Source organism: Neopelma chrysocephalum, unplaced genomic scaffold (genome assembly GCF_003984885.1).
Source record: "Neopelma chrysocephalum unplaced genomic scaffold, ASM398488v2 Primary Assembly neopelma1_59, whole genome shotgun sequence".
NCBI classification, from domain to species: Eukaryota; Metazoa; Chordata; class Aves; order Passeriformes; family Pipridae; genus Neopelma; species Neopelma chrysocephalum.
In genome coordinates this window covers 21,541,791-21,564,271 of record NW_020897714.1, presented here as the reverse complement: position 1 = coordinate 21,564,271, position 22,481 = coordinate 21,541,791, and the positions used below count along the sequence as shown (strand labels likewise).

Below are 22,481 nucleotides of genomic sequence, written 5' to 3'. Positions count from 1 at the left end.
GCTCCCAGTAGCCAGGCCACTGCCTGCCGCTGCCCTCCTGCAGCGGGAGCGGGCACCTCCCCGTGCCCGGGAGCGATGGCGAGTGCCCTCGGTCTCCTGCCGGCCCAGGACTGGGAGCCTCAGCCCCCGGGGCTGCCGAGGGCTGTGACCATCCCTTGAAAGTCATGCGGGCACCAGGTAACTCCCAGCGTGCCGGCAGCGCCGGCAGCATCTCCTGGTTTTTAAAGCTAACGCTAGTTTCAAAACCCCTCCGAGACGAGCCCTGCTCAAAGACAAAAATATCCCTCACGTTTTCATGGGGCTTCTGCCTCCCCACATGGCCCGGGGCTCTCCCAAAAAGGGCAGGCCCCTCACCCACGGACTTCCCTCGGGCTCCCCTCAGGGCTTGCACCATCCACGGTAAAGCCTTTGGAGAAAGGGGGAAAAACCATAAAAAGGTGGGGAAATGTCCCTGTTTCGGCGGTGGCAATCAAAAATATCCGTAAGGCCCACAGGGCGTTTAGCGGTGGGGCTGAGCGTGTCCCCCTCGCTGTGCGAGCGGGATGCCGGTCCCGATGCCGACGGGTGTGAGGGAAGCGAGCGGGTCAGGGCCCCGCGGGGGCGGCAGCAGGTGGCCGAGAAGCCCCGAGGAGGCCGGGGCGGGGGCGATGGGACCTGGCGGAGAAGGCCGGAGCAGCAGCAGGAGCCGCGGGCCGCACCATCGAGGGGAGGCGGCGGCACAGGGCCCGTCGTGCCCGTCCCGTCTGGGCCCCGGTGCGGTGCCACCTGGAGCAGGGCCAGCCCGGCGGCACACGAGTGGTGGAGGGAAGGGAGGTATGGAAATCCGCCGTCTAGAAAGCACAGAACCCCTTCTTTGGGTTGGAGATGGTTTTTGTCAGGGAAGGGGGCAGAGGGAGGAGAAGCATCAGCCTCCCCGCGCCTTGCTCCCGCCTCGCCCGACAAATGCCCGCGGCGGGCAAAGCCAGCCGGCCACCCCTCCGCCACCGCGAGGGCTTCTCCACCGGCCCTGGACTCGGTTTTTGCACTGTGTCTTTCTGATATTATTTTTACCGGCTTCCTCTCCGGGCACACTGGGCTCCCCGCGCCAAAACTCGGCCAGGGGGTGCGCACCGGCCGCCCCCCGCTGCCCGCCCGCCTGCCTCGCAGGGGCCGAGGTGCCCCGCGTCTCCCCCGCCGCCGGCCCGCCTGGGGATGAGAAGGGACTGCGGAGCGCCAGGCTTCCCCTTTAACAACCTCGCCGCTTGTTTTGCTGTGTGGGGTTGGTGGTTTTGTTGTTTTTCTTTTTTTTTTTTTTCCCCGAAGGGGAGAGGGAAGGGGGGTAGTCTGGGTGTAGGGAGGGGAGAGGGGGAGAAGAGTGGAAAACGTTGGCTCTGTCCATGGTCAAAGTAATTCAGCTATAATCCCCCTTTCTCTTCCTCTCCTGGAGCTCTATTCATATTCTAATCACAGCTTTTCCTTCCCTAAACCAGCCACTTTTATCAGAGCCCTAGCTTTGCACTTTTACTTCCACTTCCAGCACATACAACCGCATGCAGAATAAGTAACTTTTTCCAGCCTCTGTCCTGCCTGCCTCTCCCCCCGCAATCCTCTAACCCGAAATGGGATCTTCGCATCCTCGGACTAAAGTTGGGAGGCAACATCAGTTTGAAAACGCACCCGTTTGGTTCTTCATTTCTCTTGGCAGTCGGGGTCACCCACCCCCCTGCTTTCCGCCAGGTCTCACGGAAAGCTCTCCGGGCCAGCCGCTCTCCGCTGCCAGACAAGCCGGTGGCAGGCAGCCCCCACCCCGTCTTGCCCTCGCTCTCCGAGGCCCGGGGAACGCATGGGAGTCCCTACCGCAGGTCTACAGTGCCAGCATCACTTGCCGAGACACTGGCTACTTCCCTCTCCCCTCACACCCCCCTTTCCTACCCACACACATCGCCCTTTTTTAATTTTTATTATTCTACAATAAACTAAGCTTACAAGATACTTGGGAAGCTGTGCAGCTTCCAATGCCATGTGCCCGCCAAGGATCCCAACTCAGAGCCCATCGGGAGGAGGAGAATGAGGAGGAGGAGGGGAGCTCGGCCGCGCTGCACGCACACTGGGCAGCCCCAAAGAACACAACCCCAAACCTACTGCCCGTTTGAAGATCTAAGCCAATTTTGATCTCGGGCTGTAATGAGCCAAGGACCTTGGGTGGGGGCTGGGGGAGGGAAGGGAGGAGTGGAAAGACCGCTGGAACTTTAAATAAGAAAAACGTTTCTAATGCTCTAATAGAAGAGGGAAGTCGAAGTGTTGGGATTGCGTAGATCTAAGGCCCCCCTTTTTGGAGGAAAGCTTTTCTTATTCAAAACAGCATCACAATGGGCTTCACATTGAGCCTTGCCACATCCCCATCTGAGTAGCAGCCATTCATCAGGCTGGCTGGCCTATCAATGACATTTCTCCCATCAGGGCTTCTATAAAATGATGCTTTTTCCCATGAAACATCCGCAAACATTTTGACGGGTCTGGCTTCGCCCTGCTGGATTACGGAGTGTCCCTCTCTCCCGCTTTACACCCCCCTCCCCAACTATCTGCCTCTGCCCTCCCTCCCCACCCCCTCGCCGCCACCCTGCTCCCTCTCCCCCGCGCATCTCTGAGATAGGGGCTCTCCACACCCCGGGACCTTGGGGCTCCCGTCCCGTCCATGGGAAGAGCATGCATTGCGGGTTGCTGGAGGAACCCGATATGGACTCCACAGGTAAGTCCCCCCCCGCAGGCAGCGGGCTCCTTTCGCCCGTCAGGGAGGACTTTTTAACTTGACCGTGGCGGCGGGGGCAGCGCGGGGGGCAGCGGGGGGAGCCGCCCGCCGCACCGACCTCGCAGGCAAATGAGCCCGGGTGTGTGCGGGGGAGCGAGGTGCGGGGGCCGCGGAGGGGGAGCTCTCGCTCCTGGGCTGGAGGAGCCCTGCGGTTCCACTTGCAGTTACGATGGAGCAGAGGGTGGTTTTTCCTTTTTTTTTTTTTTTCTTCTTCATACGCTGCCGGCCGGCAAACTAATTGCCCATCCTCTTCTAGTTTTAGACGCTCGCTTAGGTTTGAGTAGAGCCTTTCAGAGGGGAGAGAAAACGAGGTTTATTAAGGAAGACGGTTGGTGGGCTAAGGCGAGCCCAGTACCTAGGTCGTCTTGTCCCGCGGGCAGAGCCGGGACTGGGCCGATTTGGAGGGAAGGCAGTTTGGGGAAGGGCAGGGTGGGTCTGTCTCCCCGCACCCCCAAACGATGCCCTGGCCGATCCGGTAAGCGGACGGGAGAAGGGCGGCTGGAGTCCCACCAGCGAGCGCCGCCAAAGGGGAGAAGCCCCGGCGGGAGGCTACGGGGACGGCCTTAGTGGAGAGGCCGCCTGCCTCGAGGGCCGCAGTCCGCGCCCCGCCATCCGACGGCCGCCTCTGCCGCCCGGCCCGGCCCGGGGGCGGCGGCGGGGGACGTGGGGCGGCGGGTGCCGGCTCTACCCGGGGCAGGGCCCAGGCCTAGGTCTATTCCACGGTGGTTGTCAGCCGGCAGCCTCCCGAAATCGCGGGCCCAGCTCTCCCTCTTCCTGCCGCCGCCCTGCCCGTTCTCCCGCGGTTTCCAGCGGCAAACGCTGCGCTCTGCCCGGGGCGCAGCCCCAGCGCTCCCGCGTGCAGCGGAGGGCAGGCGACCGCCACGGTAACCTTTGAGATTTTCCTTTATTTTATTAGCACAGGAAAACATCCCCTCGTCCCCTTACTCCATCCCTCCCTCCATCTCTGCCTGCCTGCCTGCCCTCCCAGGCGTTTCCCAGGCGGACAGCTCGCACTTTAGGGACGGCCCCCGCTCTGCCCGCTTCTGATCTGCCCCGTCCCCTCCTGCAGCCGCTGCGCCGGCTATGACTGCCGTGCTGGGGGCAAGGTGGCCGGGGAAGTGGAGAGCTGAGCTGTCCCAGCCCCGCAGCGGGATCAGGTCCCCTCTGCCCTTCCCCGACGGCCTCGGCGGGGCCGCGTTCCGCAGGTCTTCGGGGCTCCGCAGCTCCATCCCGGCTCCTCCGGTGTTGCCGGCGCCGTGCTGGTGCAGCCGGTGCGGGTGGGGACGGGGCAAGGGGCGATGGGGCAGGGCAGACCCGGCCTCGGAACCGCTTCGCTCCCTGCCATCACGAACCCGTCAAGGGCTGTCCCATCCCTCGCTTCCAAAGCAGCCCGATGGGCATTTTGTATAATTTAAATATTGATTAAAAAAAAAAAAAAAGGAAAAAAGAGAGAAAGGGAGGGCGGGTTGCCCGACCCCGCTCGGCTGTTCCTCCAGCGGTCCTGGCGCGGGGCGCTCAACGCACCGGGTGGGCTCGGCCCCTCTCCGGCCACCGGCGACATCAGCCGGGTTGGGGCCACATTTACTGGGGGGCCCCAGGGACTGTAAAAGCCCCGGCGGGCTGTTCCTGGGAGAAAGTGTTCGGCGGGGAAGGAATCGTTGTGTTCGGGTCAGAGGGTGTGCAGGAGTTAGTAGGGTGTTAGAGAAAGTTGCTCTCCTATCCGGCGGCACTGCCGAGGTAGGGTTAAGGGAACGGGCGGCATCATCTCGTTGTCGAGTGGAACGGGTTTTTACGAAAAGAAAAAATCAAACATAACAAAAAAAAAAAAGCCCCGCGTTTTCTATTCCTCCTTTAAGAATTGTACATCCTCCGCCTGAGCCTCCGTACTATTCGTTCCTTAATTTCAGTATAGTTATAATAAATGGCAGCATGATTGATTAAGATAATATTAATCAAAAAACGCTTTAGTCTTGCTAAACAGATGGCAAGAAAAGTGGAGCTTTGCAGTTGTCTCATTCAGACACCTTAACCTCCCTTTCAGAGAACTTAATCCAATTAGCTTTTCTCCTGAGTTTCAGTTGTTATGTAAAGATCCTTTTGCATTGTGGAGAAATATGGCTTCATTGAAAAAATCAGTCATGTTTTAATTTATCCTCAACAGTTTTTCCCTAAACCAGCGGAATAAAAAAAAAAAAATCACCCGCGATTCTAATTTTAAAGTAGGGGAATGGTTTCGTTCCTTGATCTTCTCCCAGCAGTGCCGTGTGCTTCCATCGAGTTTAGTTCCCGTTCCCCTAACCTGTAGAGTGACCCATGGGGGCTGTCACCAAGGCCGAAGGGATTTCTGGCCGCCCGGGGTCCCGGGGAGCCCCCAGCCCATCCCGGGGGCCGGACAGCGGCAGCGCTCCCGCAGCAGCACCCGGCCCCGACGGCCCGGCCCGGGCTGGGCGCGGCGGCGCTGGCGAGGAGCTGCCCTCGGAGTTCTCCCGCTGCCCTCAGGCCCGGCCCGCGGCCGGGGAGTGGGACACCCACCCTGGAGGGCCACACGCCCTTCTCGGTGGGTTTGTGGCATCTTTCCTCTCACCGTTTTGCCGCCGCCTTTAGCTGCGTCAGGCGCCCGCCCGCCCCCAGGATAGTTTCTCGGACTCGTACCTGCCCCCAGCCAGGCCGGGAGCCGTCGAGCCGCCGGGGGAAGTGTGCGGCCCCCTCCGGGGCTCCCCCGCCCCTCCGCTGCGGGCCACAAAGGGCTCATCCCGGGAGGGCTGTGTCTGAGTTTTGGGCTTGCTCCGCCTGTCCTGCGCTCGGCCCGGCTCTCACCCCGCAGCCCCGTCGGCAACCCGACACCTCTGTGCTCGGAGCCTGCCGGGGGACCGGAGACCGCCGTACCAGGACCCCATCCCCGCCCCCGGCAAAGCTCACCGGCGGGCTGGGTGCTCGGAGCCAGCGCCCAACGGCGCCCCGAAGGGCGGCTGGGCCGGGGGAAGGAGGCTTTGCGGGCTACCCCGAGCGTTAATAGCGGGTTTCCACAGCCGCAGCCCCCCCTAGTGACATCGGCACGGTGAGTGCGGGGCGCTGCCGGCGGGGTAGAGCTCTGGCCCCGGTGCCCAGCCCCCCCGCGCCGCCCCAAGGGAGCTCTCCCACGCAGGACGCCCCGCCGGGCTCTCGGGGGCGCCGCCCGGTCGGGAGCTGCGTGCGGGGCCGCGGGGCGGTGTGGATTTCCCAGGGGGCCGCCAACCTCCCTTCCCCGCGGCATCCGCGGGTCAGCGCTCGCCGCCCCTCTCGGGGAGCAGGAGCCGAAGGAAACAGAGGCACGTTCTTGGAGCGCAACTTTTCTGCACAACTCAATAAATATCCCTCGTTATTTCAGTGTTGGAGCCAGGCAAAACCTCCACGGGTTTCCAGGCGCTAGATGGATGAGGTCCTTGGGACGTGAAGCTGAGACTTAGGAGCTGATCCAAAGCCCATTAAAATGAGCAGAAAGCTTTTCAGTGCGGTCAAGGACATTGGGATTAGGCCCTTAAAGTAGTTTGTTTGAACCACGAAAAGCTGGTTCCGCCGCCTGGGTTGAAAACTTTGTGGCAGTGGCCAGATTTCAGTCTATCTTCTTATCAACATAGACAGGTGTTGCGGCAGTGGTGGGTGACCTTTGCGACGAGCCTGCCATATAAAATGATCTAGGATATAAGCACTGATTGAAGGGTATTAATGGCTTTCATATTCTGGTTCAATTAATGAAATTACCAATAGTGGTAATAAGTACTTGAATACTAGTTGGGAATGGAGCTGTGACATTTCAGAATGTATGTGTGATGCTGAGTTGTGGGATTCTATGTTCCAATTTATTTAATCCAAACGAATGCTTGATTTTGCTTCTGAAAACTGTTTGCTTTGCTTATTGCAACATAGTAAAGAGGAAACTTGCTATTGGCTTTTTTCCACTTACTTTCCTGGAGTACTTTTCATACTTAAACAAAAAAGTGACTTACTTTTATTGGAATAAGTAAAAAAAAAAGTTCTTTACTGTTCTAGAATTTGTGTTTGTAAAAGCTCTTACCTGCTGTGCAGTTAAGATGATCCAATGATTCTTTTGAATCCTAAATTTGATGTGATATGGAGATGCAAAAGAAATACCACTGGTCCTTTGTGTAGTTGAACCTGAGTATTCGTTCTATGTCATTTTGTATCTCATAAGCTTTCACACATGAAAGAAATGGAGCAGGGAAAAAAAAATTAACCCAGTATAAAGTTTCTTCTTTCCTGCTGCCTGTGGAGATCCTGCAGGCAATGTTTGCACTGAAGGGCCTGATCCTTGGCAGCTCCCTTTGCCTTCAGCAGCAACAGAACTGGTATCTAAATGCAAGTCCCATCACTGGATCAGGTCTTCATTCCTGAGGGGGTTTTATTAACTTTGTAAAATCTGTAGGAACTTTTTTAGATGTTTGTAATTCGGTCAAAATTTCCTTGAACTAAGAAGTTTATCTTCTAAATCTAACTCAGAGAAAAGAATGATTTTATGACATATTTGTCTGCTAATGAATTAATTCTAAAATTCTTAGGGAGGGGGAATTGTGATACTTTTCACTGCTCTGCAATCTGTTATTTACCTGCAGTAGGGAAAAGGTCTTTAAAAGGATGGAGAGAAAAAAGAACTAAAACAAGTGTTTGCATGAGAATAGCCAAAGAACTGTAGGAAACTATTTCATTTATTTAAGGTGCAGTTCGGGGTTTATAGTCCTCAAGATTTTATTTGAGTTGAACTCCCATTACAGAAGGGACTCTGGATTCAGACAGATAAAACTTTTGGGTTTGAGACTGTAAAGAAACCCATAGACTCAGTTGGCCTATCGCTGTTACACCTTTGCTATAGCAAACATACATTGAGCAAAAGATCATCTTGAAATTAGAAGAGACCATTTTATGCTAAGATACTTGTGATGCTGCTAGAACTGTCCCACAGAATGTCATTGGAATAGTGTCCTGCTTCCATCAGGGTTGTTGGCTTGTTTGCTTTTTGAAAATAAGTCTGGGTTTCAGCCAGTGATGCAGTGAGTGTGCAGGCAAGGAAGAAGGTTAATGCAGCTGTAAAATCTGCAGCATCGCCAAATGTAGACACCTTTGCCTTCTTCCATCCTAATTTGCAACTGGTTTGCAAGTTAGGACAGCCATAAGGAAGTGCATCCCCTAGGATATTATTTCCATACATAGGATTTCACTGTAGCAAACTAAAGCTCAAATCATGGGATCACTGAAATCTGTGTGGCGACGAAATGATAGTACCTCTTCCGATGAAGACTTTTGAAGAGGTGGCCTTAAATGCAGCTGGGGCTTGATGGTTCATAACAATGCCTTTAGAGCAGTGGGCTGTCATGTAACTAATACAAATACAAGGTCAGTTCTTTGGGGATACTTGGTGTGACATTGGAGTCTAAATAATTAGCTCACAATTCTGTGAGCACTGAGGTTTGTGAATTTTTTTAATTCACCCACTTGTCTGTTTCCCTGCATCTGGGCTGGATTTTCTATTTGTTTCATTGTGTCTGAAAATGAATACCCGGTGTGATCAGACCCTGCTGGAGCCCAGCACTCCGGCAGCCGGGGGATTTGATTGCTAACATACTAGTTAGGAAGATGGATAGCATAAAGGATATTTGATGGCTGAGCGATTCCATAGATAACAAGCGTAGGAAGGAAGAGTATGTGGCGATGATTAAGACAGTGGAGGCCTGCATAGGTTTTTTAATATGTCTGTACTACAGGCATGTTTACACACATCTTTCAGGTCCTATAGAATTATATATATGTGCCAAATAGTTTCTGTGAGCTTTTAAAACTGTGGTGCAATTTGCTGTTGGAGATGGGTCCTGATCCTGCAACGGCTTCACAAGGAAAACACCTGTTGAAGTCCATGTGTGTGCCTGGGAGGTGGCAGGTGCCCAGGGTTAGCACATAATGATCCCTCCCCACAGCTGGGAATGTGTAATAACTTAATTGTAGCTATTTTACATACATAACTAGCAGTACTAGGCTGTCTTCATTTACATTTATTTTTTCTCAGGAGATTTGCAGCAAGAACAGTTTGTTAGATATAAAATACCAGCCAGTCTTAGAAACTGTGCATTAAGTCAGCGTCAGTCTTTCTTGCTTGTTGCAAGAGCTGTGGTTTCATCCTCTGTATATAAAGAAGCGTTGGTTAAATACTTTTGTCCATTCTTCCCTTTCTGGTAAATTTGAAATTAGGAAAAAGTGGAGAGGGTTAAATATAGCTTTAGGTCTCACTGCACCCAGTAAGAGACAGCTCATTTGCAGCTCAAATTGCCTCAAGGCCGAAAAGCAGGACTCAGCACTGTCTCCTTTCCTTCACTTCAGCTACAGTTAAGCACTTTGTTTTCTTTTATTGGTAATTGAACTTAATTTCTCTGAGATGGAAGTTGTTATAGGAACCAAGGAGTTCATTCACACCTATGAATGATGTGTTCACAACTAATTAGCAGCTTATCCTGAGCATTTTTGTGTAGGATACCAAATATTATCGTAATGGCAAACAATATATCTTAGATAGCTGGCACATTCTCTGAATGAGTGATTCCCTGAACCTTACAGCCCTGGGGATTAGAGGCATTCATTTCAGAGCAGTAGGCTGGGTACATATGCTGGGATTTCATCAGTTTTCTGGTCTTGCTGTAGTCAGATGATGTGATCATCGCTCTGACAAACTTTGTACTGAAGCTTTCAGTGCTCATGAACCCCATGGCAGGGATTCAAACACTTAGAAACACAAAATCCTCTTCTCTAGGAGCTTTGATTTGCTTGCTGTGATCATATCTAGAAAAAAGGATATTTGCCTAGAATTAAGGACTACAAGTTTTGAGCGTTAGAAGTTACTGCCTTTTTTTTTTTTTTTTTTAAAGAATACAGTGTCTAGAAATAGAACTACTTGTCGCTCACCTTCTGTTTTTTCTCTTTTTAAACTTGCACTCCTTAGAATTATACTCTCAGACTCTCCTGGTTCCTTCAATGCAGCCATTTTTACTGGTTTGGCTACTTGGGACAAAACTTACAGATGCTTGTGTTAGGTCAGGTAAAATTCATTATATGAAACGTCTTACATGCAAATACAAGTTTGCAAGGGAGATCTCCAAGTCAAAAAAATAGACATGAGCTTTCTGTTCTTGTACAGATCTGTAAATTCAGATATAGCTTGTGCTACACTTGTAAAGCAATAAAATACCAGAAATGCCGTGACAAACATAAAACATTAAAACTAGCAGAAAAAGCAAAAAGTAGAAGTAAACACAGATAGAACTGAATGTCAGAAGGGTTAACATATTTCCCTCCCCCCTACAACCCCCAACCATTTTAATTGCTAAACTATTTCAGAAGTGTTTAAACTACCTCAGCTACAGCTGGAGGGAGATCCTAATTCACTAGTCAGATCTCATGAATGGTCATCCAATGCTGGGAGAAACCACCTGTGTCCCAGAGGTAGTTGCCCCATGGTGACATCAATGCATACCTGATTGAAAAGACCCCACAGAACATCCTTTTCTCCAACCAACCACACTTTTCAGCACTCTATAACAAAGGTGCAATCTGTTGCAGAAGACCTGAAGTTCCTGTGTGTCAGAGGAAAAGCAAGAAAGGTTGTATCTTTTCCTAATATTCTCAGATCTTACAGAAATAGACCATTTGTTTATTAAAATTCATGGATGGTTGTAGGAAGTAGGAAAAATCCTATCCTTCAAAGGGGAAAAAAAATTCTTAACAACCTGGCTTGTGTGCTCCCAATCTCATCTGACGTTCTTTTTAACCATCAGCATGGGTCAGGATGTCCTAATTAAGCAAATGAGTATTTAACGCTGTTGACTACTAGCTACCCTACTCCTGATTGTTGCCGTCTCTGATGCTGTAAGGAAAGTAAAATCCTTCCTGTTTCTTTATCCCTTAAAAGACTTAAGTGGCATGGGGAAGTAAAAATTCCTGGCTGATCCTTAAGGTTACAGTGGCCTGATAGACCCTTTAAAAAAATGTGGTGCAAGAAAATATGGAAGCTGAGTACTGCTGCATGAGTGCCCTGTGTCCGGGTACAGCAGGATGATGCTGTTCTGCGATGAGAGCTGCCTGCTCCTGCAATGGGCGTTCCTGGGTGCATGGGCTCATGTCCTGGCTGGAGGGAATAGGCTTCCATGCAGAGACTCACCCACCTCCCAGCACAGCCGTTCATCTCCATGTCTCTCTCTGTTGGACTGGGCCAAGCAGTGGGCCAGAGATTTGCTGGCTAACACTGTTGGCACACTGGAGGCAGCAGGAGAGGAGCTGTGCCCGGTGCTGTGTGTGAGACAGAGACCCCATCGGGGAAGACATGGTGCAAGAGCCAGATCAGGAATTCTCGGCACGACAGGTCTGCAATGTGTGCCTTGTGTAAATAAAAGGCTGCTTCTTTTGGGTCTCTTGGGGTCAAGGGTAGAATCAGCTATGTTTTAGTCATCAAGGAAAATTTGGCCTTAGGAGAGAAAGAGTGCAAATGACACATTTGCTAAATGGCGTGTTGTGTTTGCACGCCAGCCTGTGTCCCAGATGGGCCTCCTGGGTGCTCACTGCGTGACACCATAATGTCCTGACTCAAAGGAGGAATGCTTAAGAGACTTATGAGATCCATGGCCGACCAAGGCAGCAGCCAGGTAAGATTCACTCTGTGCCCTTTGCAGGCTGAGAGCAGGAACTGCTCCCAGAAAGGTGCCCTGATCCTTTCTCCCAAGCAGTGGCGATAACACATCCTTCTGGTTGGACTGACTGGCTAGCACAAGTTTCCCAAAGTTTCTCTCTCCTAAATGTAGAGTCACAGGAACAATAGTGGTGCAGGGGCCCCTCTAATGCAAACATTTTTTAAAATCAGTTGTGGTAGGGGTAGCAAATGGCCTCCATTGTAACGAAGTGGGGAGGACTGCATTTACAGAGCGGTTTAATCACATGGATGGAGCAGCGTGTTCACCTCTCCTCCTTGCTGGGTCATTTCCACTTTGAGCTCTGCAAACAGACCGTCTATTGAGCAGTTAGTATTCAGTCCTGAATATTCAATACTAGACTCTTGTTTTGGTGAGTCTTGGACAAAAAAAGAAGGAGGAAAGAAGACTTCTCTTTTTTCTCATGTTCCCTCCCTGAGTTTGTTTTGCATATTGTTCAGCGGAGACTGGAGACTTCTCAGAAAAGCCAGGCTCCTGGTTTTAAAAGCATTGGTCTACTTTCATAATACTTTCTAAGGGGAGAGAAGACACAGTGTGGAAGGGACTAAATTCATACAAGGTTTACAAATCCGTAAGTTTTGGCACATTGGGACCTGGCAAAGACTTTTTGTCAACCCCATTTAGACTATAAAATTAATAGCATAAAATGTTTGTTCAGTATACACAGAATAGTTCGAAGAGGTACCAGTCTTTGTGGGGGTGTGTTATGATGATTTGTTAATGTTCCCTCTGCTAGTTTTGGTAGGCAGATATTCTCTGGGTACAGCCTGAGAGCCGAAAGAAGCAGTGTTCATTTGTTTCTGTCTGCTGTGCCATATTTGTCCACAAAATGGTTGTGAATAATGTGATGGCTGCATCCTTTGACAGTAGTGAGCAACAGCTAGATCTGGAATAGATATCCATAAAGTGAGGAAAGGTGGCCACCATTTGAGTAAATGTAGTGTCTTTTTCCTTTGATTCACGTTCTTTTTCGGTCAAGTGATTGTCTCTTTCTTACTGCTATGATTATGTCCTGACAATTGAGTTTTCTTTGTACACGTGTCTATCTTCTTATGTTCTTTCAATCTGCCTTACTGGATGCTGTTTCTAATGAGAAATATTTACTGTAGCCCCATTCCTTCAGGAGCTCACCTCTTTTCTCCCAATTTAAAAAAAGAGTCTCCTCTCTATAGTTACTTTATTTTCTCCTATCCTTTATTTCTGACCATGCCCTTTTCTTTCTCACTCATTCTTTTGTTTCCTTTCCTTTTCTTTTTCATCTCCTTTCCAACAACCAGACTTCTCCCTCTTCTCTTGTCTCTCTGAGCCCCACAACCAGGGTTTTGTGTATCCTCCATCCATATCTCACATCTTTTCATTTTGTCATCTTTGTGGACCTGTCTTACTGATGTACTGCCACCTCTGTGCCAAATTGGCCTGTCTGCTGGATTCATCAGCTCCTGAGGCAGAGGGAAATGTTTCATGGGTACTTGATGCAAATTCTGTTTCTTGTTGAGTCACAGCCTTCCTGTTCAGCCAAATGACTCCAGCCTTGTGCACTGGTGAAGAAGAGCTGAATTAAGGACTTGAGGACTTTATGTCTTCTGATACACACTGATGAACTGAGGGGCAGTGGCAGCAGCTGGGAATGTTTAACCCAGAAGCTAATGAGCTGAGAGTGCTGCAAGGTGTGAGTATAAGACATGTTGTGCAAGGTACCCAGAAATTAAGGCCCTATGAGCTCTCTTGTGGGTCTCACATTAATTCTATAGCGTAAGAAGTTAATGGTATCTGGGGCACAAAGGGCATCAAGAAACGCTGAGCTTTTTTCTGGGAAAGAATAGGTCTGGCAATGATCAAGAGGCATGTTTGCATTTCCTCGGAAGGAAACATTGCAGCTAAATCAGAGACAATGATAGCATTTACACTGATTCGTGCAGCAGACCCTGAAGGACTGAGGAGCTATAATGCATCATGTTGTGGAAGCATGAGGGTACACTTTGCTGTGTGCAGAGTTGATACTTGGAAGGCACATGATGTGTGTGATGATCTTACTGATAAAAAGATTGGCTGCATGTTGCACAGAAAGTTAAAGTTCAGCTCTGGGAGAGCTGAATTGGTCAGATACTGGTGTCACTAGCTTAAATGATCCTAGGGGAACGTGAGGAAATGTCACTGCACTGAAATCAGACCAAGTGAGGTTTGCTTTGTCGTTAAATGAGTAATGGCCTTGATGAAGCAAAAACCAAGTGGCCATTCACTGGTCTGGTGAAACTTACTTTTCAAAATAAAACAATAGATAGCATCTGTGTGTGACTGGGAGAGGAAAAGGGCTACTCCCTAATTATCATGCATATTGAGTTGGAAATGCAATAGCAATATGTTATGTGATTCCAGAGAGGGGAACAGGTAGGACTTCACAAGTCTTGTCTGATGCATGTTTGAGGCTGCCCAAAACACCAGAATCAACGTGCAAAGAAATCTTGTATTCTAGGGTTATTGAGGGTGCTTGATCTAAATTTGGGGTGCAGTTTCTTAACAAGGAGCATTGTTGGTAGAGTACTTAAATGAAAGTATCACATTTAGATGAACTTCTGCACAGTGCAAAGGGTAAGAAGAATGCAACATCTCGTAAATTCCAGTTTTCCTGCCGAAGTATTCTGGAGGAGTTACATTATTAACTGTGGTGCTTTTTGTTATCAGTTTAAACATGGCATGCCAATTTTATATACTTTATCAAACAGTTTAGTAGAAAATCAGTGCTAGGACCAAAGACCTGGTTAAACAAAGAAAAAAAAAATAGCTCTCACATTCAAGAGAGTAATTCTTTGCATTCTTATGATATCAAGGCAAATCTTCACAATGCTTTACCACAATCACAAGTCAAAGAAAAAGAACAAAACCATTCCTGCCAACATCCAGTAAGTGCCCTGGGCCAATGTCCGTTAACCCTGAAATAGTTCCAATAGAATTGTATGCCAAGAAATAAGAACAAAAGAAAGGACTGAAACAAGAGTGCCTGACATTTTGCCCTGCTGGAAATGAAATAAAAAGTTAGATTAGCAAACAAAACACCAAGGTATCTGGCAGCTTGTCAGGGAAGCGGCTCTGCCATCTGCACCAAGGCCATGTGTCACTGTCATCCCTGAGGAGAAGGTCTCTTGGAAGAACAGAAGATGGCTATCCAGGACCAAGGAGGACACTGGCATGATTTCCTGTGGAGCTTGAAGAAGTTCCTGACAGCTCACACACACTGACTGAAGGGAATGTGCCTTGCTGGCCGATAGCACCAAATGACACACTGAGGAGCAAAACTAGGCTCCGTATGGCAGGTCTTCCTCAATGGTCAGAGAGGAGCTGGTTTGTGAACCAGGAGAGTCTATGTACTGAAGCAATCAGAGGGAACAGCAGCTGGATGATGGCCCTGATATGGTCTCGCAAACCTTTCGTTTGACAGTGGAGAGGAGGGAGATTTTGATTACATCATCTATGAAAACATACGTCTTAGACAATTCCTGTGTGTGTGTGATTGGCTGTCCCAAATAGCTTGTTCTGCTTGATTTTGGTTTACAGGGGGTTCAATGCCCTCGATGGGAACCAGTGGCTGCCAAGCCCTGTCATGTTACAGGCGCACAGTTGTTCATAACATTGTGCAGAGAGTAAAACACAAGATCTTGTTCAGGTCTTGCTTTTGCAGTAGATTGAGGTTTTGGAGATAAAGTGATTTTTGTTTGTTTTCTTTCAAGCAGTGTGGTTCGTTAAAAGCTTTAAATGTGCTGCTGCAACCAACCTGAAGAGAACTCCAGCAGCATTACACTTCTCAGGTGGCAGATGTGCCTGTAACCAAGAGTGCTGTGCTGCAAGGTGTGAGAGAGACAGAACAGGAATCCTGCTTCTACTCAGACCAAATATTATGTACAGCAGGTACTAGAATAGGCTTTTAATAGTTTGAGGGTCAGACTTCAGGTTTATCTCATAATCATTACTCCTGAGAGAAAGGGATCATCTCTTTTGCCTTTAAGGGACTTTTAAGCTAGTGGTTTGTCTTCTAAGGTGATATGACAAATTGATCCAAGACACTGAAGTGCTACAAGGTGTAGTCTCCACTTGCATCAGTCAAAATATTAGACGTACTGGCTCATTTTTTCTTTACTTTCATATGGCATTTAGAAATTAGATTTGCAGCCCACTTAGGGATGGCCAAAACAGGCAGACTGTTCAGACAATATGAATTTAACAGCTGTAGAGGTTAGAAGTTCTCTGTCCACAGCAACGGTGCAACGCAGCAGGAACAGAGTGTTTGTGGGGTGCTGGCATATCTCAGACCATGTTCAGCAAGATCAGCTCTGAAGAGAAAAGCTCGAGGAATCATGCAGACCTCAGCACTTACTCTGAGACAGACAAAAGAAGAAATTCTTAGGGCGGTGATGGTTTCCTTAATAAGAAAAGATATAGAGTATCATCCTATCAACTCCAATGAAAAATATTATATTAACTTAGTACCATGGGCTATCAAACTGGAAATGAGTGGTTCCACAATCTTCAGTCAGCCTCTTGAGCTTTTGAGTTATTGCTTTTACCTGCTAAACCTGCTGTCTGCAACCACTTTCTCTTGGTCTAACAGATCAGATGAGCAGCAAGGCAGTATTGCTGGCCAGCTCAGTACTGAGACTCTTGGCAAAAAGATGCTGTGGGAAGAGACGAGTAACTCTCCCCTCTGAGAACAACGAACAAATAACTCAGAGGGGTGCTAAGACTCTGTATGCATGAGAGGAGTTCCTCCTCTGTCACTGGAACTGTAAAATTAAGCCTGTCATCACTTCTGAGTATTCATTTTTCCAACATGTCCTCTTGTAAATCCACTAAAATTTGGTAGTCCCTTTGTATTTTATATACCTTTGCTCAGAGCTACTTACTAGTGGATTTTTTTCTACATTTGCCTTGAAAAACTAGGGAAAAAATTACAAGAGCAATCATGAATGCAAATAAGGAACTGGACTGTGGCAGCTGTGCCATCCAAGTTGGTATATGGCTAAGGCAGTGGTTTGGGTCCTAACAAATCTTTTATTCTTATTGCAGTGATAACTACTTCAGTGACAAGCAAACTTATGTGGAAGAAATGCTGGTCCATGTGCAGCACACTAAGTAATTGTGTCATGCTTTTTTGTGAATTGCTTTAAAATTTGGAGTAGGAGAGCCAATCTAGAGCTGAAGGCATCTGAGGGATTTTCATGCCATTGCTAGGGCTGTGGTGAAATAAATGATTGTGCAAACTGATACTGTGATTACAAAAAGCCTTGACTATCTCTCTAGGACATAGGAATTCTCATACAATTTCAGAAAAAATAGCAATTCACAGTTATGGCCAGTGATATGACCACATCCAGATCAGAGGATATGACGTAACTGGGGAAAACCAGCACTGCTTACACCACTGTAGGGAATGAGATGAGCAAAATGCAGCTCAGATTAGGAGACCACAGAGTTTCATTCTGCCTGTAAAACCTCTTAATCTCCTTTCAGGGTGCACACACACGCCCTCAGGGCTGCAGCCAGTGGCTCTGGGTACACTTGCCTACCAGCCATGCGGCACAGTCCCTCCAGCAGGTTTTGGCATCCTGTTTGGGTGCTGAGCAGGACACGGTGTCTCACAAAGGCCAGAGGAGAATCTGCTTACAGGTTGTGCTATTACTGAGCAAAGCTTAGCCCTCCTGGCAGGACAGGAGCAGCAGAAGCCACTGCCAAGTGCAATCAGGCCCACCTCCTCTTCTCCTCCACAGAGCCTGGGTGGCTCTTGCACTGCTCCTGCTATGGCCATGCACACGAGGGAGCAATGAGTGCTTTCTGTTCTGGGCTGCAAATATGCTAAGCCAATAACCACTACAAACAAGAGGGAGTAATTATCTCATTTAGTGTACTGGCATTACACGGGCACCTCTGATGTATTTCTCTCACCTCAACTGAGGATCTGTAGGGAGAAGCCTTTCAAAGGTGTCTTCTAGGGGCAAACCCTTCCTTCTGAAGAAGATAGCATGTCAAAGTTATATTTGAAAAACATTTGTGCTTCTCACTTCTGAAAGTTCATGTAAGCTCCTGCCACTGAGCAGCTCTTGTGTGTTTCTGTCTATTTTGGGGAATACTGGGTGTGCCTTCCCAGCTCAGTGTTTGAAACACCATACAAATAAAAACATGCTTGTTGGTGTGAAGAGAAGAGCCTTGGTAGGGACAGGGCAAAGCTACACAGACCTCTGTTCTGCCTGCTTTTGAAAACAAGTTCAGTTTAAACTTCTGTTGTTAAAAGTGTGGTGGGCATGTTTAATGGAGGTGAAATACTTTTGTGCTTGAGGCTCAGTGGATGTGCAAGTCTTAGCAAGATAAGGATCAAAAAGAGAAGAGGCAAAATGAGGGCCAGAAGTAGTTCCATACTTCTTTTTTAATCCATTTTTCAGCACTTTATTGGGAACGATTTATATTATTTGCTTGTGTCACAGTAAGTTATTCTGCCAGAAAATTGACACTGGAAAAATTATTATAATTTGAATAACCATCTCCTTTCCCTTGCATAGGAATCCTGCAGAAGACACAATGTGTTTGTATTTAGTAGTGTACAAAATTATATAGCAAAAGTTTGAAGGCTGAGGAACATAGTTATGTGTTTCACTATAATTCACTCTTGATCTTTGGGAAATTAAATAGTTGACCTTATATTTAAAGATGCAGCTTCAAAATGCCATTAAAAACACTATTTGCTTTCTTTGCTAAAAGGATTGTGATAGTTTCCATACTGTATCACAGTCCAGAATTATCAGCATGTGACTATACTACATTTTACTACTAGATATTAACAAATATATTTACTTTGCCTTGATGTTTTTTGACTAATGTTGACCCTTGCTCCAACCACTGTCCCAGTACAACTGAGGGTACAATATGCGGGGGCTTAGGGTGGGAAGGACTCCCTGAGAACAGAGAGAGGAAATGCCTTAGTGCTTGATACACTGAAAATGCAGTGAGTGAAAATACAGCCTGTATTAGACGAGATATATTTTCTTTTGCTCTCACAAGCATCTCCCACTAGAAATTTTGAGTTTCTCATGTTGTGTTAATGATTCACCACTTTATGAAGCCTGATATGCACTTCTGCTTCGTCGATGCCTGAACTCTCCGTTAGTCTGTGACTGTTCCTGATGTGAAAACCTGTCTGTGAGAAGTTTATAAGGTCCAAGTGCGATAATTTAGGCTTTAATCACATTAAAGCTTCCGTACCACGTGACTCAATGCGTGTTTAGAACAGTGGAGTAATAGGATTGGCGTCAGCCTTGGGAGCAAGTGATGGAACCTCAGCCTAGTGACACCAGGGGTTTACTATGGGCCTTTTCCCGCAGCTCTGCAGCCAGACTGCCTGGGGCAGGCCCCAGTGTGGCCCAGCTGTACATCCATGTGTTGTGAGGAAAAGAGAATTTGACTTATAGAGGGCTTTACCCAGCGTGTTTGTTATGCTGGAGCAGGATCTAATGCTATTAACTCTTACAGAGCTTCTAAAAGTTAGATTTAGTTTTGACTTTAGATTTTGTTTGCTCTGCCTCTTTCTCCTGTTTTTTCTTTTTTTTTTTTCTTTTCTTTTTTCTTGCTTGGTTTTATTTTAGGCAGATGCTATCATATCTGGAATCTGCATGCTGCTGAAGGGAATATTTAAATTTTAGCAAAACTATGGTTGTATTTTTATTTTCTTTGAATACCTGAAGACATTGTTAATAATATTGGGAGTTTAAAGCCTTGTAAAAATGTTTTTCATTATAAAAACAGTAAAAAATTGCTACTTATAAAATGAAGATATTTATTAGAATAGGTATTTATTTATTAATACTTAAATAATTTGGTTTATGAGATAATACAACCTTTAAATGGTTAGTTGGTGTTACATTTTGTCATCTGCCAAATAATTTGACAAATTTGCCATAAACTCCCTGACATTTTTGCTCAAAGAGTTAGTTTTCTTCTTTCTTTGGTGCTAGACAGGTCATGTATCTTTTCAGGCTTGAAGAATTTCTGTCGGCTATTTAAATGCAAGGCCACAAAGAGAAAGCCAGACTCAGGCTGCAGCAAGCTGAACTGGGGTGATTCAGGACCAAAGATTTGCAGCACACACTTAAACTGTAAATGTGCCCTACTCCAGAGACTATATCTGTCAGTGTAAACTGTGTTCTTTGCCAATGGAAAAGGTGGATGTGTGCAGTTATCAAAAACAGTAAGTTTTGGCGAGAATTGTTATCAAGTGACACTTGAAAAGTTTTTTCCTTACTACTTAGACAGGGAACGTGACTAAAAATGGCTGCTGCCAGTTCCCTGCTGCTGAGGGAAGAGGATGCGTCCCAGCTTCCCAGCTCTCAGTGCCGGGAGGAAAAGAAAGGGCAGAGCTGGGCATCGGTCTCTCCTTGGTGCTAATGGCAGCTGCCTTTGCTTTTACTCCCTGCAGCTGGGCTCAGAGCCAAGGGAATTATATACAGCCATGGCTGTGTGCTGAAAGGAGGAGGAGGAGGAAGGGTAATCTTTCTCAAGGCTTCTTGCACCTCTCTCTGATGTTGCCCTCGGCAGCGGGTTTCTCTCCACCTTGTAGGAATCTGTGAGGATCCAAGCCCCTGCCCTCCAGCCCATGGTACTAAAATGGGACAGGAGAGATACTGTTTGCTCCGTTTTGGGGCAGTAAAAGAAATCTGGCACAAAGCAGCCACACCGTTGTGTTGGCCCTCAGACAAGGAGGTGATACACCCCCACTCGAGGCAGCCGAGCAACATGAGCAGGGAAAGCCTCGAAGTTGGGAGTCACCACAGGCTTGTGGGTTAGTAACCGGGAAGGGGCTGATCAGACAGCACAGGCATCGCTGGCAAGTTTTACATTGTGGTGTTGGCAACATTAAAGTGATTTTTATACAAAGCTGTGTTGAATTTGATGGGAGGAGAAATACCCTTTAAAAAATCTATTGACAACAAGTATTATTTTTGCTGGTTTTCAGGGAAGTGCCTCAAAGGAGCAGGCTGTAGGGAAGAGGCAGTGTGGTTGTGAGTGACCTTAGGCACAAGGCAGTTTGATGGTGAATGAGTAAGATGCACACAGGGACATGCTTGTACTGATGAAGGCAGAACCACAGCATGTTCCCCCTGTGAATACGTGGGCAAAGAGGCAGAGGGAAGGGAATAGTCTGGAGCTGCCACAACACTGCCTGAAAACCAGAAGTGCACAAAGTAACAGTACCTGAAGTCTTGTGGCAGGGCCTGGAAATCAACCTTGAAGTGTTCTCAGCAGATGCTTTCTGATGTCCTGCACAGGTGCAATCGTCCCTTTTGGTTGTCTCTGTGGCAGTGGAGATTGTGTGTACAGAGCAATACATACAAATTTGTGCAACTGCCTGGGTCTAAGAAGCATTTTTTTCTGTAGGATGTATTTGGTCATGACTATTCGTCTATTTGTTTATTGGCATCCAGTGCCAAAATGAAGTCATACCAACTTTTATCTTCTATAAACCAGATGGGCAGCTTTCCCAAGACACTGGGTTCCTGCTTTCCCTTCAAGTCTGCTGCTGTGATGGGCTTTGCTGGCTGGCAGATTGCTGCCTGCGCTGGGCAGGTAGCCCGATGTGTCTGGAGTGGGGGGCTTATGGAATGCAATCCGAAGCCATTTCCATATCTTTGAAGGTGTTTCTGGCTCTGGCAGTTTGCTGACAGCGAGGTCTGTTTCCCCTTATTTCTTGTGCATCTCTTTACTCAGTGTGGTTGTTTCCTGCTGTAACTTGTGGGGTTCCCTTGCTACCTTCTCACCTATCCCTTCTTTTTCGTGCTTTGTCTGCAGGGAACTCTATGAACATAAGCTCATTTCTGACCATGTTCACGCCCTTGAAAAATAGCCTTCTGAGGGAAGTCAGTTTATTGTAGCAATACCCAGGGATTCCAGACAAACTCAAGGACTCATATTTCATACTTTGTCCAAGAAAACACATAAGAAGGTGTAACTTTTGCCCTGAAGACCTGTAAATTCTGCTGAGTCTGGTGCATCCTCTAAAGTCATCAGAGGATGTAAGTTATAGCTTCCAGAAAGAACAGTAGAGTCAAATCAATGTAGTGCTGTAGGTAACTCATCTGACTGATGGAAATAAACTGAAAGTGGGAACAGAGGGAGGACAGAAGTGGTTGAATTTGCACTGTGGATCGACAGAGGTTTGGGCAGCTCAGTGGCTGCTGACTTGCTGTGTTGGACTTGTACCAGTGAGGAAAAGATCTTGGTAGGGCCTGGGACTCCACCAGTGTGAGTGGGGTAGTAGGACTGGACTTCAAAGAACACAGTTTCATCCTCACTGTAACCAGAATTCACATGGATGATTGATTACACATGTTAATATTTGTTTTCAAAACCAGTAGAAATACTTGAGGATATACATCTTTGCCAGGCTAAGACTTGGAAATTATTGCAATTTCTGTGTTTCAATTGGTTATTTTTTTTTTAATGTATCATGTGATGGGGAGGGGAGAGAATATCCTGAGAACCTTTGTTTTGTACACAGAAGTGTTTCAGCCTCTGTAGTTTAAAAACAAACAAAAAAATGAAATTAAAAAGGAACAGCTAAGTTTGAAAGCAAGAAAGGATTTTCTTGCTAAATAATGTCAGACTGAGCATGTTTTTACAGAAATGTTACAGAACACCAGCTGTTGAAAAACGGTACTTTATTTAGATTCATCTGTTGCCAGTTTATTTTTTATGCAAAGAAAAACACACAAAAAAAGATCATCTTTGGTTTTTTTGCAGAGAGTTGGATTGAAAGATGTCTCAACGAAAGTGAAAACAAACGTTACTCCAGTCACACCTCTCTGGGGAATGTTTCAAACGATGAAAGTAAGTAACTTGTCATTCACTTAAAATAAGTGTGAACATATCCAAGTGCTCATTTCCTGCTATATAAGTTGCTACATCTTGGTGATGTT

General features: G+C 47.5%; 1 protein-coding gene across 1 annotated transcript in view; it reads left to right on the top strand.

Moving 5' to 3' along the window:
* Window positions 1–2,320: 2,320 nt before the first annotated feature.
* The window catches only part of RFX4 (regulatory factor X4), a 92,389-nt gene continuing 72,228 nt past the window's right edge, over window positions 2,321–22,481 (top strand). The window contains exons 1-2 of the mRNA XM_027680833.1: window positions 2,321–2,728; window positions 22,306–22,392. Of these exons, the coding sequence (XP_027536634.1) occupies window positions 2,686–2,728; window positions 22,306–22,392 (130 nt within the window). The 5' untranslated portion in view covers window positions 2,321–2,685. The remainder of the gene's footprint in view (window positions 2,729–22,305; window positions 22,393–22,481) is intronic.